Raw genomic sequence first — 13,483 nt, forward strand, 5'->3', positions numbered from 1 at the left:
AACTTTATGTTGTCCCTGCCCCCCACCTCCTTGCTGGAAATAGTCATAGAAATACCGATTTACTCCTCTGCTTGTATATTTAGTTGATAGTAGTTGCTATTTGATAATTCGCTGTTACTTTATGTATTCTGTGCAGAAAAAGAAGCTGGAATTCTAGGGCAAGAGGTGGCTGGTGAGTGGCATAAGCTCTCTGAACCAGGGGCAGTGTGAAGGAAGGTCATCATCCACATGTTCAGACTGTAGCATAGCCATGGCCCATGTGATATATATATCTTTTTTTCTAAACTTTTGCTTTACTTCTTTGTTTTCAGGGAAATGGGAATGTCCGTGGCATCAGTGTGACATCTGTGGGAAGGAAGCAGCCTCCTTCTGTGAGATGTGCCCCAGCTCCTTTTGTAAGCAGCATCGAGAAGGGATGCTTTTCATTTCCAAACTGGATGGGCGTCTGTCTTGTACTGAGCATGACCCCTGTGGGCCCAATCCTCTGGAACCTGGGGAGATCCGTGAGTATGTGCCTCCCCCAGTACCGCTGCCTCCAGGGCCAAGCACTCACCTGGCAGAGCAATCAACAGGAATGGCTGCTCAGGCACCCAAAATGTCAGATAAACCTCCTGCTGACACCAACCAGACGCTGTCGCTCTCCAAAAAAGCTCTGGCAGGGACTTGTCAGAGGCCACTGCTACCTGAAAGACCTCTTGAGAGAACTGACTCCAGGTCCCAACCTTTAGATAAGGTCAGAGACCTTGCTGGGTCAGGGACCAAATCCCAATCCTTGGTTTCCAGCCAGAGGCCACTGGACAGGCAACCAGCAGTGGCAGGACCAAGACCCCAGCTAAGCGACAAACCCTCTCCAGTGACCAGCCCAAGCTCCTCACCCTCAGTCAGGTCCCAACCACTGGAAAGACCTCTGGGGACGGCTGACCCAAGGCTGGATAAATCCATAGGTGCTGCCAGCCCAAGGCCCCAGTCACTGGAGAAAACCCCAGTTCCCACTGGCCTGAGACTTCCGCCGCCAGACAGACTGCTCATTACCAGCAGTCCCAAACCCCAGACTTCAGACAGGCCCCCTGACAAACCCCATGCCTCTTTGTCCCAGAGACTCCCGCCTCCTGAGAAAGTACTGTCAGCTGTGGTCCAGACCCTTGTAGCTAAAGAAAAAGCACTGAGGCCTGTGGACCAGAATACTCAGTCAAAAAATAGAGCTGCTTTGGTGATGGATCTCATAGACCTAACTCCTCGCCAGAAGGAGCGGGCAGCTTCACCTCATGAGGTCACACCACAGGCTGATGAGAAGATGCCAGTGTTGGAGTCGAGTTCATGGCCTGCCAGCAAAGGTCTGGGGCATATGCCGAGAGCTGTTGAGAAAGGCAGTGTGTCAGATCCTCTTCAGACATCTGGGAAAGTAGCAGCCCATTCAGAGGACCCCTGGCAAGCTGTTAAATCATTCACCCAGGCCAGACTTCTTTCTCATCCTCCTGCCAAGGCTTTTTTATATGAGCCAACAACTCAGGCCTCAGGAAGAGCTCCTGCAGGGACTGAGCAGACCCCAGGGCCTCTTAGCCAAGTCCCGGGCCTGGTGAAGCAGGCGAAGCAGATGATCGGAGGCCAGCAACTACCTGCACTTGCCGCCAGGAGTGGGCAGTCCTTTAGGTCTCTCGGGAAGGCCCCAGCCTCCCTCCCCACTGAAGAAAAGAAGTTGGTAACCACAGAGCAAAGTCCCTGGGCCCTGGGAAAAGCCTCATCACGGGCAGGGCTCTGGCCCATAGTGGCTGGACAGACACTGGCACAGTCTTGCTGGTCTCCTGGGAGCACACAGACATTGACACAGACTTGCTGGTCTCTTGGAAGAGGGCAAGACCCCAAACCAGAGCAAAATACACTTCCAGCTCTTAACCAGGCTCCTTCCAGTCACAAGTGTGCAGAATCAGAACAGAAGTAATACCAATCAATGTCACATGAACAAACAAGCTGCCCCCAGGGTACCATTTGGGGAGGGGAAATCTTTTCTTTCTTTCCCCCTTTAAGAAAAACCAGATCTGCCCCCAACACTTTCCCACTGTTATTCTTTCCTCATATCCCAACACTCAGAACTCTTGTGACATTAGCCAGTGGGGGCTTATGGTTGTGTGAACCATGTTTGAAAATCCAGTGGGCCCCAACCAAGGAGACAGACAGACTTGCGTCTCTTTCCCCCAACTTCTCCACATGGTCATCGTGAAATAAAAAGTCCACTCTGGAGTCAAGTATGGAATTCAATTCCGCTGGTCAGGTTGGAAGGTATAGGGGCTCTCAAAGCGATTTCCCCAACCAGACAGAGCCCCCACTGAGGGGCTAGGAACCCTCGGGAGAAAATGGTGTTCTTTCAAATCAGTGGCGATTTCCTGAGCATTCACGTGTTCTAGGCCGGGTGCTAGTCACTGATGAGAGATACAGAGGTAAATCAGGCCTCATCCCTGTGAGCCTGGATTCCAAGGCTTTCAGGAACCTTTGACCGGGAAGTAACAGGAAGTGCTGAGGGGCTCTGGAGTTTTAGACTCAGTTTGAAATGTCCTTTGTGGCACCAGAAGTGGTTATGTTGAGGAAGTGTCTCTTGGCTGGGATGTGCATGGGTGCGTGTGCAAGCACGCACACTCACAGAGGTCTCCTCTATAGATGGAAGGGTGCTGCATTGAGGCCAAGCGAGGCTGTTGGCTGGGGTAGCCGCTGCTGCGTTTGTCTGGGCTGTGCAGAGTCTGAAGATCAGTCCTTGGAGGAGCAGGTGGTCAGAGGGAGTTGGGCTCTGTGCGAATGTAGATTTCCAGCAGTGGAAGAAGGCATTTGGCAAGCTTCTCTTTCTTTGCTTTTGTTTCTACCTATTTTTCTCTTTATACATGAATCCACCCCATCCCTATTTCCCTAAAACACTCAGGTGCTTTCAGATTTCAGAGCCTCGGGCAGTGGACATAGGGAATCTCTGGCAAGCTCTGAGCTAGACACACCAGCTTCAGGAAGAGTACCAGCTCCTGATGGGAAACTTCTTTTCCCCGATCCTTTTCCCTCCTGAGTGGAGGGAGTCCTCTTCTTCGCCTCCCTGAGAATTGCTGTGCTCTGTATGGAGAGCACCTGCCTGCTGACTTAGCTCAAAGGCAAGCCAGAACCCTTCCCTGAAGACTGGTGAGAGGTGATGTTTAGAGCAACGTCCAGGCTAAGAGATGACTCCTAATAACTGCTGATTATCTGTTACTGCTGCCCTGAGCTGGGGCCCAAGGGCTGGGAAATCTGTTGGTGCTACCCTGCCCTACCATTCACCCAGCTCACAGACTGCCAACAGTAAGTACTGTTTGGCTAGTTTCCTCCCACTTACCAACCCCTCCTTTGTCCTTAGACCAACATGTTTACCTCTCTGCTTTGCCAACTTAGCCAGCAGGCCATCCCCTGGCCCTAACGTCTCCTGGCCATTATCTCTTAGTTATGGCTCTCACGTTCTCAACAGGATTCCATATTTGGTCCCAATTTCCTCAAGTTCTTATTGAGGTTACTCCCATCAATTCCACAGTGGGAACAATAGTTATTATAGAAGCATTTGCGCTTTATCTAAAGATTAAAAACAGAATCTGCTTTTATTTCCCAAAGTCTGTCTCTGAGGTTGAGACACTTGAACTCAGGCAGAGGGACGAGGCTGGGCAGGGCTGTCCTGAGTTTAGGGGCCTATCCCTGCATTTCACTGAGACCTCGGAATCTCCTCTGTGAATTCCACCTGCCTAGTTCTCCCCTTTCATCCTCTCTCTCTTCCCACATCATCAAAGAGGAAAAGCTCTTTGTTCAAAAGGAAGAGAAAACGTAAAGCATCTTATTTTCTTTTAAAAGAATTTTAAACCATGAAAAGGATATTTTTAAAGAAATTCACCCAGAACATTAAAGTTCATTATATTAAGTATTTATCATGTGTGAGAATAATAAGTATATAACTGCAGCTAGTAGGTCCCTTTCCCTAATCTTTTAGGTCATATGAGTAGGGTTTGCTTGGTGCCAGTCCTGTGCCCTTTTCTCTCCGGTCATCTGTAGTTGTGATCAGAAAAAGATATCTGCACTGCACTGTCAGAGTCTCCTTTCACTATGTTGTGTGTTAAATTACCGTAGCTCTTTGTTTCATGAAATAAACTGTGAATTTGGGGTGGGGCGGGGGGGAGGGCGTGCAGGCCATGTAAAAATTTTCAGTGGAGAAGTTTGATCCTAAAGTAGCTTCTCTAAAGTAGGCTTTGGTAGGTAATCAACTTGACAGCAGTCTAGATGTCTCACAGGACAGGAGGGAGTAAGGGAAAGGGGCCATGATTGGCTGCTTTGTGGTTTTGTTTTGGTTCTTTCCATTCTCCGCCATTCACTGGAGGCTTCATTCCAGACCTGCCTGGGAAAACAGCTCCTGAGCCATTTTGGGGAGCAGTTCTTCATCTGAATGGATGGACATCTGGGCTTCCTTCAAGGGCCATTGAATGGAAACTGGAAAACCATTGGAAACTAGAAATTTGATCTGTTGGACCCACCAATAGCAGCATCTGATACTAGATTGTTAAAATCATGAAAGCAGTCACTATCCAATTAGAAGCAGAGTCAGAACAACTGTTAGGAAATGTGACTCTTGGATGAAGGTGGGGAGGGAGTGGCCTTGCCAGCCCTGTGGGACGTCTCCTGAAACTTGTAATAAGACCCCTTTTCCAAGGGGATGTGAATTGGAGTGAAAAGGAAATCTTTCATCTTAGAAAACTTCTGGTCCTTATGCAGGATGGTATTTGGGTATGTGCTTGGAAATTGAGATCTCAAGAGTGTTTGCCTTGGAGCCAGCTCCCCAGGAAGCCTTTTCCAGGGACAAGGCAAAGGTTGAAATGCTCCATAGGTAGCTAGAAAGCCAATATATTTCCTAGCCCTGCTAAGTCAGAAAAAGATTATGAAAAATGTTGAAATTTACATTCAAAGCCTCATTTGCTTCTCTTGCTGGAACCAACCCAGTCTAATAGCAAAATAGCTGTCATTGATACAGAAACATCCTCATTTTTAAATGTCTGCTTTACCCTGTTACTGAGTTTGAGATGACTTAAATCACTGTGTTGACCGTCTTCTGAACCAAATCTTTAGCATCGATGAAAATAGTTATTTTATTCTTTACATCCTTCACCCCACACTATGGTCAGGGCATGAAACATCCTGTTGATCCTTCCCAGGCTCGGCACTGTCTGCTCACTGGAGCTGGACTCCCAGGTTGTAATTCTAATGTTGCCTCCTGAGAACAGAATGGCAGAAGGTTTGGTCCTTGCAGCTTCCCCCATAGGGAGTAATGAGGACAGTGTGAAACTTGGATAGGTTTTACCCTTAGTTCCTATAAGGCAGATTTTCCTAAGGTTTTAAAAGTGATACTGTCATCCTCTTGGGGTTTGTCAGCCAGGTTAGAGGAGCCCAGTGTCCCAGCCTCTCCGAGATCATGGCAGAGAAGGAGCTGCCTCCAGCCCCTTTTTTGCTGAGTCTCGTTTGAGCGGTTCCATGTGTAGACATTCCAGGTCACTGCTTGGTAGCTGCTCTGGGAGGCTGTCATTGGCTATGACCAGTTAGTTCTCAGCTGAGCTTCCTAGGGCCAGTGCAACAGGGCCAGAGGCTGCTATAGTGTAAATTGAAATAAGAATAGATCATTGTTTTGTACACACACAAAAAATGTAATGATGGTGCTAATTTCACGGTATAAATAAGCACTGCCAAGGGTTGAGGGACTGGCAGCTCAAGAAACCCGGGTTCCTGTTTGGGAGGAGATTTTATGTAGAAAAGTTGCTTTGAGGCTTTGTTAAAAGTGGGGAGAAGGAAGATCCTCAGTGAAGCCTGCACCCAACCCTGGAGTGGCCCAGTGCAATCCAGAGGTGGAAGAGATCCTGTATCCAGGTGAAGGTGGCCATTGAGTTTCTCAGGGCTGGGGCCACCTTGTCCATAGCCTCCGTCCACACTGCCTGGAGCAGGTTGTTAGAGCGCTCTGGTTGTTGGGTCTTCCTCAGCTCCCTTCTGCCCCTCTCTACCTCTTCCACTCACGGAAGCACCTCTACTGCTTATGAAGATTAAGGGTAATATTTTCTAAGGAAGTGGAAATAATTAACCTAGAAATCCACAACCTCGGAAGAAGTGTTTCGAGTTTAACATGCGCTGTTTCTGCTTATGTGGTTCCTTCTCTAGAGCTGCTTTCCCATGACCTTCAAAACACCAGGTTATTGTGGGGCTTCAGGTGTAAGGTCCTGGAAGTTAAGCAAAGTTTTGTGGACAAGAGATGGGCACAGAGAGTAGAAGCAGAAATAAATGGTTCTAGTGTTTTCAACTTCCAGGGTTGGGGCAGGCCAGAGCAAGGCGGTCTCATCGAGGTGGGTGCTACCTGTGTGTGTGTAGATGAGTATGCTGAAGGTGGGGAGGGCAGCACACAGCAGCTCATGGCAGAGCCGCCTCCTAGGTCTTGGCAAAGAGGCAAGCTGATAGACATCTATCTATATTGTTAAGAAAGGGGTCGGGGGGATCAGCCAAGGTCCATCATTGTTTTTTTGCCCCCCCCCGCCCCCATAGATTGTCAGCTGTAAGTGAAACTCCTAGTGAAAAAGAGGGGAGCCCTGTGTTAGGAGTCCCCATAAACATGTACTGTAATTCTTTGTATATAGAAAAAAATTTACTGTAAAGTAAAGTTTAACTTTACTCATATATGGCCCTTGCCCTGTGTTTTGTTTTATTGGCTGTGGGGAGTTGTAGTCTAACAGGAGGGAGGATTGTTTGGGGTGAGAGCAGAAGCCAGCCCGAGATAGTACCCGGTGCAGTGGGGGCAGGGATACTGTGGAGCTAAGCCCTACCTATGCACGTCATGGGAGTAGTGTGTTTCCTCCCAGCAGCCACAGGGCTGCCCAAGCCTCTCTCTCTCCTGTTGGGAGTGGCTGGTGTCAGTTTCAGTCTGCCTCCACAGGAAGCCCCATCACTCATGAAGGAAGGGCAGTTTGAGGAATTGGTTTTTAAAAAGGAAGTGGAACCAAAGCACTTTGAGTGAGTCTGTCCATGTTGGCTAAGTTATACAGTCTTCCAAGGCAGTTGTTGGCCACTGCGGAGGACTCAGCCCAGGCCTAAATAAAGGCAGGAAAGCAGAGGCAGAGGATAAACTGTAAGGCAAAGCCCCTGGCCTGCGGCCACACCCTCCATACCGGAAAGGGCTGCAATAAATTTCCTTATGGTTGAATAGCAAGTGTCAGCCCTGTTTACAATAACACCTGATTCCTCAGAAATATCTGGATCTTCAAGGCTTAAGACTGGGGAAAACTTGGAGCTTGCTTCCCTTTGTGACCTAGTCCTGAACTTCCTGCCCTTTCAGCAAAAAGTGCTTGGGAAGATTGGGAAAAACATTTAGTACTAGAATTACTCTTCACTTCACAATGCTTGGGCTGCACAGGAGTCACCTTATTTTACAGATGAGAAACTCAAGGTGAGAGTTTAAGTCTAAATTAGCAGCTGAATTGGAACCAAATCTGGATCCATTAGACCTTTCTGGCTTACAGAACTTAGAACTTTCCTACATTAAACCACACTGTAGGACGTCACTGGGAAGTTCAGAACCTGAGTCACAGGTCTGACATAGGGTCCCAAACATGACAGATGCAGTAGAGCCAGTCAGACCAACCTGTCTGAAGTAGGAATGCTTGACCCTTTTATTTTGAAGCAGCTCATGCACTCTTTTCAGCACTCAGAAGGAATTGTGAGCTTTGTACTACCCCAGCCCCAGTATCTCAGTAACCCTGGGGAGAAAAGTCTTGTTTTCCAAAGGAAAATGAGAGTTGGGAGGAGCCTTAACATAAGCAGTGAGGCCAGCCAGGTGGCCCCAGAAAGAACTAGGTGTCTTGACACCCAATCCACACAGCAGGGAAAGGGGCTGGGTGTGATTCACAGTGCATTCATTTTATTTACAGATCAGAAGCCACTTAAATAATCTGCAGACACAAGTGCTGTCCAGGGCAGAAGCCTGGGGTCCAAATCAGCCCTTATCCCTCCTCATGCCCACAGTCAGCCCAATGCTGTCTCCGTTCCATGGGCCAGCACAGGCAGGCGCCACCTCTGCTGACATGAGGACCTGGGGTAGCTCAGACATTTGACTACCCAAGCCCAGAAAGGAGCTGGGTCCAGCCCTTCTGGGGAATTCCTTTAATTCCCCCAGGCCAGGTGAGTGCTGACTCAGTGATGACAACAGCTGTAGAAGTAGGGGTTTGGCTTCTGGCCCAGATCCACGCCCTTGTCCTCTGTCAAAGAGAGAGGTGGCAGCTCAGCACCATTCTGTTGGGATCAGGTAACTCAGGAAAGGGGCAAGAGGCTGTGGGCCTAGAGTAAGTCTCCATAAAGGCTGGGGAAGCACACACCTGTCATCACCTGGAAGGCAGCCACACTGACGTAATCCTCTGCCACTTTCTGGAAGAGCTCGTCTGGCAGGAAAAATGATGATCAGTGAGGGCCCAATGCCAGTAGCCCTGGGATCTCCCAGTGACCCAGCCCTCTGTGCCCTATTCAGCTTCCTCTGGTGCTCCTGTGTGTTCCTGCTGTGAGGCCCCAGCACAGCACTCACCCACACTCTGGCCTGTCTTGCTGGATGTTTCAAAGAGCTGAGCTTTGATATCTGTAAAGAGAAGTGACTAAAGCCTCATACCTGAGAATTAGATAAACAGACAAAAGGGAGGGCTAGCAGTTCAGGCAGTCTCCTGGACCCCACAGTTCAAGGAGGCCAGGAAGACCTCCTAGAGCACCTTGCCCTGGCAGCCAAGGCAGTCCCTATTTTCTGTGATCCACCCAGACAGCCAAACACTCCCACCCCCCCCAAAGGGCTGAGGAGCAGCTACTGTCTGCATAGTCCTGGACGTCATGGAAGTCCACACGTCGACGCCTCCGGTCTTCTTCCAGCAGGTCACTCTTGGTGCCACAAAGGTAGATTTGGCAGCCCTGAGACAGAAGACAAGGGTCACCCCCACAGACCAACAGAACCCCAGCCCCTAGTCTTCTAGTGAGGTCTGTTCACCTACCTCCTCTAGGCTGCGCAGTTCCTTCACCCAGAACTTTGCTCGCTCAAAGCTGCTGCTGTCTGTGAGGTCTTGGTGTGCGGCATGCAGGAGACACAACCAACTGGTCAAGGGCTGTTCTCTGGCTAGCCTGGCACCCATCTCTTCTTGTGGGACAGGCCAGAACCCCCCCGCCCTTACCATAGCAAACGATGGCAGCCTTGGCACCCCGATAGTAGATTCTACTCATGGCCTCATAGCGCTCAGAGCCTGCTGTGTCCTAAAGAGTAAGGCTTGAGTCAAACTTAAGGCCATGTTCTCCAGAACCCGCAATTTCAGATAAGGAAACTGGTCTATGAGGCCACAAATCAACCAGTAATAGGAAGGACCTACACCTCCTCAGGAATGAGTCTCCCAAGAATAGATGCCCAGGGGACTTACCCAAATACCTAATGTCACAGTCCGGTCTCCGACCGACATCACCTTGGCCACGAAGGCGGCCCCGATGGTCTGCAACGAGAGGGAAGAGATCCGAGCCATAGGTGCAGATTACCGCCCCCCCCACCCCTCCGCCCACCGTGCCTGGCCCCTCCGGATGCACTTACGTTCTGATAGGGCCCCACCAGAAAGCGGTCGTGCACGTAGCGCTCCACCAGGCTTGTCTTGCCCACGTACTCCTTGCCCAGCATCACCACCTTGACGTCCACGCGCTGCCCGCTCATGCTCCTGGGGCCGCTTCAGCCACGTCAGGGTCCTGAGCGGGGACGGGAGGCAAACCCCGATCTCCGCTCGGCCCAGGCAGCGCCCAAGCCTCCGACCCCGACCCCAAACGGCGCCAACCTACGACTCGAGACAGCGCGTCGAGCTCGAGCTCTGGCCGTGGCCTTGCACTTCGGCAGCGCCCCGTGTGCCCCCGCTGTTCGGCTCCGGGCGCCGATTATCTTTCGAAGACCCCAAACCCCGGGGCGGCCTGGAAGCGCGCGGGACAGCGTCCTCAACAGCGCAGCACGCCGCCGTGCAGCTCGCTACTCCGTCATTCGCTCGCCTGCCCGGCTTAAGCTCCGTTCTGGCTGGGAATCCCAACCGAACCCGGGGTCTCCTGCAACCCGGCTCCTATCCGCAGCGCCGCGACTCCCGCGGGAGGGGGCGAGAGGGCGAGGGGGCGGGGCCGCAAGGTCACGTGGCGCGGGCGCCGGAAGCGGTTGCTACAGTGTGACTGCGCCGGAAGTAGCGCGCGGCCGGACAACTTATGGCGGCGGCGGCAGCAGCTGCTTGGGCGCGGTGCGGTGGTGATTGAGCTACGAGCCTGGCGGCGGGTGTGCGCCGAGCCCCGGCCCGGCCCGGCCCCCGCGTGCCTCCCAGGCTCCGCACCCCTGATGCTGCGCGGGTGCTGAGCCCGCTCCGGCCGGGACGATGGTGAAGTATTTCCTGGGCCAGAGCGTGCTCCGGAGTTCCTGGGACCAAGTATTCGCCGCCTTCTGGCAGCGGTACCCGAATCCCTATAGGTACGTGGTATTTGGAAGAGCAAAACTTCGCCATCTCGCTATTTGGAGATCGAAGTATGGGTAATCCCCAAGTAATGGGACCAGGAAGGACTCGACATCGAATCCTACGTAGACCTTATTGGGGAAGCGGCCAGGCCAGGCCTGCAAGGTCCTGAAGGGAGGTTGGGCCTGGGCGGTGGTTTGCTTGAGACTTTAGTATAAGATTCTTTTCTCAGTGTGGTGAGACAAGAAGAGGCGGCAGTATGGGAGTTGGGAGGGATCTTGGGATTGGAAATCCTGTTCCTCTTCCCATGGCGCTTTCCTGGGGTGTAATAAATCATGAGGTCCATTGCTGCTAGAAGGCAGGAATCCAGGTCAGTCAGATGGCGGGAGTTGGAATTTGCCCTGGGATGGGCCCTTGACTCTGGTCTGAACCATAGCACTTACCACCCTGCAAGGTTACAGGAAGGCGTGGCCTCTCTAGGCCCGGAGACTCCAAATGGGAATCCCCTCGGGCAGTCTCTTAGGGGCAGGCTCCTGAGGGTCACCTTCACCCTGACACCTGCAGCAAACATGTCTTGACGGAAGACATAGTACACCGGGAGGTGACCCCTGACCAGAAATTGCTGTCCCGGCGACTCCTGACCAAGACCAACAGGATGCCCCGCTGGGCCGAGCGACTGTTTCCTGCCAATGTTGCTCACTCGGTGTACATCCTGGAGGACTCTATTGTGGACCCACAGAATCAGACCATGACCACCTTCACCTGGAACATCAACCACGCCCGGCTGATGGTGAGACGCCTCCTGCTGTGATTCTGCACCTCCCCTTCTCCCCTCCCAGCCAGATAGCTCCTCAGATACATGTGGCTAGAGAGCCATAAGGGAGCTTTTGTGGTCTGAGGCAGGTCTGGGTTACTGAGGGTTGACAGCTGTAGAGTATGACCTCAGATTTTCTTCTTTTCAGCTGGTCATCCTCTCTGGACCTGTCTTTTGACTCATTCATACAGTAGGGGAGGGTACCTATCTTATTTCGTTGTCGCTCCCATCGGGTACAGGGCACAGATATGTGTTGGACTCACGGGAGTGATGCTGAGTGGGGGAGGGAGTGCTTTTCTTTGTTTCTTTTTTTTTTTCTGTTTTTTGTTTTTTTTTCTGGTGACAGAGTCTCACTCTGTCGCCCAGGTTGGAGTGCAGTGGCGTCATCTCACCTCAGTGCCACCGCCACCTCCCAGGCTCAAGCAATTCTCGTGCCTTAGCCTCTTGAGGAGCTGGGTTTACAGGCGCACACCACCACACCTGGCTAATTTTTGTATTTTTAGTACAGACGAGGTTTCACCATGTTGGCCAGGCTGGTCTGGAACTCCTGACCTCAAGTGATCCGCCCGCTGCAGCCTCCCAGGGTGCTAAGATTACGGGCGGGAGCCACGGTGCCGGGCCAGTGTTTTTATTTGGACTGTCAGGAAGCTCCAGAGCTGCAGTCGGTGGAAGGCGACTAAAACACTGCATGTGTATAGATGCATAAAACAAAATGCAGGAGCAGGACGGGCTGGAAGGCCCTTCGTTGATCTTAAGAGACCTTTTGCCTTCAGTTTTAAGGGTCAGAAGAGAAGTTTTCGAGAGCAAAATGACCTTATTTATGGCTTTGTGCTCTGTCAGTGCTACTTGGTGGTGCAGTCAGGGGAAGGAATGGATTTTCATTGTATCGCTTCGCCTCATGAAAAGAGACAGGGAGTCAAATTTATGTGCAAGTTGGCAAAATGAAAGACTCTTCCACGGTTGTGGTTGGGCTCTCTGCATAGGTGGTGGAGGAACGATGTGTTTACTGTGTGAACTCTGACAACAGTGGCTGGACCGAAATCCGCCGGGAAGCCTGGGTCTCCTCTAGCTTATTTGGTGTCTCCAGAGCTGTCCAGGTAAGCAGTGTTGTTGGGGCTGTTGGGGCCCTGGGACCCAGTGCTTTTGGTATTGGGGCTGGGCTGGGGTCAATGGGCAACTCAGTATCCTTCCCCTTCTCATCTTATGGCAGGAATTTGGTCTTGCCCGATTCAAAAGTAATGTGACCAAGACTATGAAGGGTTTTGAATATATCTTGGCGAAGCTACAAGGTGAGTTTCTGGGTATGTGGAGATTCCTCGTAGGGCGAGGCTCATTCAGCCTAGCAGGTGTGGAGTCTGGGTCAGTCATTGCCCTGCTCTGAGTTGGGACTTCTTGTCTGTACTGGGGGTGGGAGGAGGGTGAATACCACCTTTTTAGTGGAGCCTGGCCCAGGGGAGGTCTGTGGCATGGGGGAGGGAAATGAGGTTGGTCTTTCAGGCATCCTCTGAAGCCAGCCGCCTGCCCTTCACGACAGGCGAGGCGCCTTCCAAAACACTTGTGGAGACAGCCAAGGAAGCCAAGGAGAAGGCAAAGGAGACGGCACTGGCAGCTACAGAGAAGGCCAAGGACCTTGCCAGCAAGGCAGCCACCAAGAAGCAGCAGCAGCAGCAGCAGTTTGTGTAGCCAGCCCACCACCACCACAGCACCCCAGACAGCTAGGCTTAGCCCCTCTGCCCTCCCTCCATTGTACTTTATCATTCAAAATCAACTTCAGCCCTATCTGCTGTCTGGGTGGTGGGTTGTGGGGAGGCAGTTTGGCATCTGCAGGACAGCAAGGCACGTGATTCACATCTGTGCCAGGTCTGCTTATTCTCCCATGGGGCAGCTGAGGACCGAGGCACAGAGGTGCGGTGACTTCCCCGGGGCTCCAGGTAGCCTGCAGGTTAACTGGCGGTAAGTGCTAGGCTGTAAGCCCCACGAGGGCAGGGCTTTTGGTTTTGTTCTCTGAAGTGTCTCAATATCTAGCACATAATAGACACTCAATAAATACTTATTGAATTCAGTCAGCCCCAGCTCTGGAGTCGGAAGGCTTTGGTTTGAATCTTGATTCCACTGTTTTTGGACCTCAGGTAAGTCAAGTCACTCAGCCTCATTTCCACCATCT

General features: G+C 51.6%; 3 protein-coding genes across 10 annotated transcripts in view; 2 read left to right on the plus strand and 1 right to left on the minus strand.

The window, feature by feature from the left end:
- Nucleotides 1-6,696, plus strand: part of NSD1 (nuclear receptor binding SET domain protein 1) — a 176,995-nt gene extending 170,299 nt beyond the window's left edge. For all 7 annotated transcript variants that reach the window (XM_015141499.3, XM_015141502.3, XM_015141497.3 and 4 more), the window contains one exon: nucleotides 312-6,696. In XM_015141499.3, coding sequence (XP_014996985.2) covers nucleotides 312-1,939 — 1,628 coding nt within the window. In that variant the 3' untranslated portion in view covers nucleotides 1,940-6,696. The remainder of the gene's footprint in view (nucleotides 1-311) is intronic.
- A 1,215-nt stretch (nucleotides 6,697-7,911) lies between these two features.
- Nucleotides 7,912-10,170, minus strand: RAB24 (RAB24, member RAS oncogene family). Of its 2 annotated transcripts, none has more exons than XM_015141508.3 (9): nucleotides 9,862-10,170; nucleotides 9,623-9,771; nucleotides 9,459-9,527; nucleotides 9,219-9,297; nucleotides 9,042-9,109; nucleotides 8,862-8,961; nucleotides 8,591-8,641; nucleotides 8,388-8,450; nucleotides 7,912-8,270 (listed from the first exon to the last, which is right to left on the minus strand). In XM_015141508.3, the coding sequence occupies exons 2-9, from the start codon at nucleotides 9,737-9,739 to the stop codon at nucleotides 8,206-8,208; spliced, it is 612 nt and encodes a 203-aa protein (XP_014996994.1). In that variant the 5' UTR covers nucleotides 9,740-9,771; nucleotides 9,862-10,170; the 3' UTR covers nucleotides 7,912-8,205. The 2 variants fall into 2 exon arrangements, with proteins under 2 accessions (XP_014996994.1, XP_014996993.1); XM_015141507.3 differs by having other exon boundaries at nucleotides 9,858-10,170.
- A 184-nt stretch (nucleotides 10,171-10,354) lies between these two features.
- On the plus strand, nucleotides 10,355-13,383 carry PRELID1 (PRELI domain containing 1). Its single transcript, NM_001261219.1, has 5 exons — nucleotides 10,355-10,522; nucleotides 11,070-11,295; nucleotides 12,303-12,416; nucleotides 12,530-12,608; nucleotides 12,854-13,383. Exons 1-5 carry the CDS (start codon nucleotides 10,431-10,433, stop codon nucleotides 13,000-13,002), a joined length of 660 nt encoding a protein of 219 aa, NP_001248148.1. The 5' UTR covers nucleotides 10,355-10,430; the 3' UTR covers nucleotides 13,003-13,383.
- Nucleotides 13,384-13,483: the final 100 nt, after the last annotated feature.

Source organism: Macaca mulatta, chromosome 6, assembly GCF_049350105.2.
Source record: "Macaca mulatta isolate MMU2019108-1 chromosome 6, T2T-MMU8v2.0, whole genome shotgun sequence".
Taxonomy (NCBI): Eukaryota; Metazoa; Chordata; class Mammalia; order Primates; family Cercopithecidae; genus Macaca; species Macaca mulatta.

Excerpts from the sequence above, each read along its gene's own strand:
- RAB24 (XM_015141508.3), bottom strand. The coding sequence starts at position 9,739 with ATGAGCGGGCAGCGCGTGGACGTCAAGGTGGTGATGCTGGGCAAGGAG. Across the intron at positions 8,642-8,861 it reads CGTCCAGGACTATGCAGACA|ATATCAAAGCTCAGCTCTTT; the intron begins GTAGCTGCTCCT and ends TTCTCTTTACAG. Across the intron at positions 8,451-8,590 it reads CAAGACAGGCCAGAGTGTGG|ACGAGCTCTTCCAGAAAGTG; the intron begins GTGAGTGCTGTG and ends TTTTCCTGCCAG.
- PRELID1 (NM_001261219.1), top strand. The coding sequence starts at position 10,431 with ATGGTGAAGTATTTCCTGGGCCAGAGCGTGCTCCGGAGTTCCTGGGAC. Across the intron at positions 12,417-12,529 it reads GTGTCTCCAGAGCTGTCCAG|GAATTTGGTCTTGCCCGATT; the intron begins GTAAGCAGTGTT and ends ATCTTATGGCAG. Across the intron at positions 12,609-12,853 it reads TATCTTGGCGAAGCTACAAG|GCGAGGCGCCTTCCAAAACA; the intron begins GTGAGTTTCTGG and ends CCTTCACGACAG.